At 45.0% G+C, this 2,400-nt stretch overlaps 1 protein-coding gene across 1 annotated transcript; it reads left to right on the forward strand.

The window, feature by feature from the left end:
- The first annotated feature begins 284 nt into the window (after nt 1-284).
- On the forward strand, nt 285-1,307 carry LOC131829896 (olfactory receptor 2A1/2A42). The gene has a single exon (XM_059172140.1). It carries the CDS (start codon nt 294-296, stop codon nt 1,233-1,235), a length of 942 nt encoding a protein of 313 aa, XP_059028123.1. The 5' UTR covers nt 285-293; the 3' UTR covers nt 1,236-1,307.
- Nucleotides 1,308-2,400: the final 1,093 nt, after the last annotated feature.

Here is a 2,400-nt window from a genome sequence, read left to right on the forward strand (position 1 = left end):
CCTCTTTGGTTTGACATTCTTCCATCCCATTACAGTGTCACTGGCTCTAGGTCAATCCTAGAGGATTGACAGTCCTTGGAGCCAATCCTCTAAGGACTGTCAATCTGTCCTTGGAGACATAATCCCCTTTCTTAAAACTGGTTGTCAGATTAAGTGATTAATTAACTTAATTTGTCACTAGATTGTTAATTTTAAAAGTTTATCTTCTAAAAATGACAAAATGTATACTATAATGTCTAGTTGTTTTGGACAATTCTTTCCCCAGCTTTCCATTTTACCTTTTTCATAGTGAAATGGGGGAAAATCAGACAGCGGTGACAGAGTTCATTCTACTAGGATTTTGTCTTGGCTCAAGAATTCAGATGGTTCTCTTTGGGCTCTTCTCCCTGTTCTATGCCTGCACCCTGCTGGGGAATGGCATCATCCTGGGGCTCATCTCGCTGGACTCCAGACTGCACACCCCCATGTACTTCTTCCTCTCCCATCTGGCCATCGTCGACATAGCCTATGCCTGCAACACCGTGCCCCAGATGCTGGTGAACCTCCTGAAGCCAGACAAGCCCATCTCCTTTGCTGGCTGCTTGACACAAACTTTTCTTTTCTTGACTTTCGCTCATACTGAATGTCTTCTCCTGGTGGTGATGTCCTATGATCGGTATGTGGCCATCTGCCACCCCCTCCGGTATTCTGCCATCATGAGTTGGAGGGGCTGCTTCACCCTAGTGACGACCTCCTGGGCCTGCGGCTCCCTGCTCGCCCTGGTCCATGTGGTTCTCATCCTGAGGCTGCCCTTCTGTGGGCCTCATGAAGTCAACCACTTCTTCTGCGAAATCCTGTCTGTCCTCAAGCTGGCCTGTGCTGACACGCAGCTCAACAAAGTGGTCATCTTTGTTGCCTGTATGTTTATCTTAGTCGGGCCCCTCTGCTTGGTGCTGGTGTCCTACTCACGCATCCTGTTGGCCATCGTGAGGATCCAGTCCGGGGAGGGCCGCAGAAAGGCCTTCTCCACCTGCTCCTCCCACCTCTGTGTGGTGGGGCTCTTCTTTGGCAGCGCCATTGTCATGTACATGGCCCCCAAATCCTGCCACCCTGAGGAGCAGCAGAAGATCCTTTTCCTGTTTTACAGCTTCTTCAATCCTATGCTGAACCCACTGATCTACAGCCTGAGGAACGCAGAGGTCAAGGGTGCCCTGAGAAGAACAATGTGCAAGGAAGGTCATTCCCCACTGGAGTGACATTGGAATCCGTAGCCTCAGTAGTTCCCCGGAGCCTTGGGTACTGTGTATCACCTAAGCTTCTTACTCTTTATATATGAGGCTGAAAAATCCAAGGGATTCTGTAAAGCACTCCCTTTTTCCAGAAAGTATTTAGGTTTTATTGAACTCATTATATGTAATTCTATCAAATACATCCTTTCATCTAACTGCATAGTCAATTGAGAACTCCTAGTGGAATAAATTGATTTCATCCACTGCTGTGTGTCCTAAAAGGTTAAAATAGACACTCTACCTGTGGCCCCATCATGTGTGCTCATTAACCGCAGAAGGCAGGCTTTCCTGGACATAGCCACGTCAGTGACCACTTTTAAAAACAGTAGCCACAGAGACTTAAGACCTGTTGATACCTTTTTCCTTTTTTTTTTTTTTTTTACCCCATATTAGGATGTTTTCTCTTAATTGTACTTCCTCGTATAAATAGTAAATGTACCTAAATGCCTACATAGACTTAGGGGGGCACTGATTTTGTTGATTAAACCTTATAATCTGTCCTATAAATTTCCATGGTCAGAAAGTAAATCTGCACACATTCAACAGCTGGCGTCCCTGGGAATTACCCAGTGAAATCCGCTTTCCAGCCTGCCCTGAGCTTTTGATGGCCACTGGTTTCTAAACTCTTCTCGCCTGGTTGAGAAGAGTATCTGTGATTCTCTCTGGACAGACAAGCACTCTTCACTAGAAGGAGTTGGCAAGCGCTACTACCCAACTCAGAATGACCAGGTAGGGGTGGAAAGCCCCATTTTCGAATGGGAAAAAAAAAGTTTTAGCAATAATAATAGTAGTTAACATTATTACTATGTACGTACTCCATACCATCCACTGCGTGTAGATAGCTAATTTACAGAGATCACTTCATTTTTATTATAAAAATATATTTCTCATTACCATTCCATTTTACAGATGCAAACACTAAGCAAATGGCAAATGCTAGACCCTTGCCCCAGTGATCTCACCCCCAAACCTTCTCTATGCAGTGTGGTACACCATTATCAATATTATCAGATTAAGAATAAGGCTAACCTCTCCCAACCTAGGATACGCTAAGTGAATATGAGTTTCTTCTCCTTCTAATACACGCCACAGTGAGGCTGGGAGAGCCAGGGTTTATTTGTGGAAATCTTGT

Source organism: Mustela lutreola, chromosome 4 (genome assembly GCF_030435805.1).
Source record: "Mustela lutreola isolate mMusLut2 chromosome 4, mMusLut2.pri, whole genome shotgun sequence".
NCBI classification, from domain to species: domain Eukaryota; kingdom Metazoa; phylum Chordata; class Mammalia; order Carnivora; family Mustelidae; genus Mustela; species Mustela lutreola.

Coding starts and splice junctions, on each gene's coding strand:
- LOC131829896 (XM_059172140.1), top strand. CDS start 294: ATGGGGGAAAATCAGACAGCGGTGACAGAGTTCATTCTACTAGGATTT.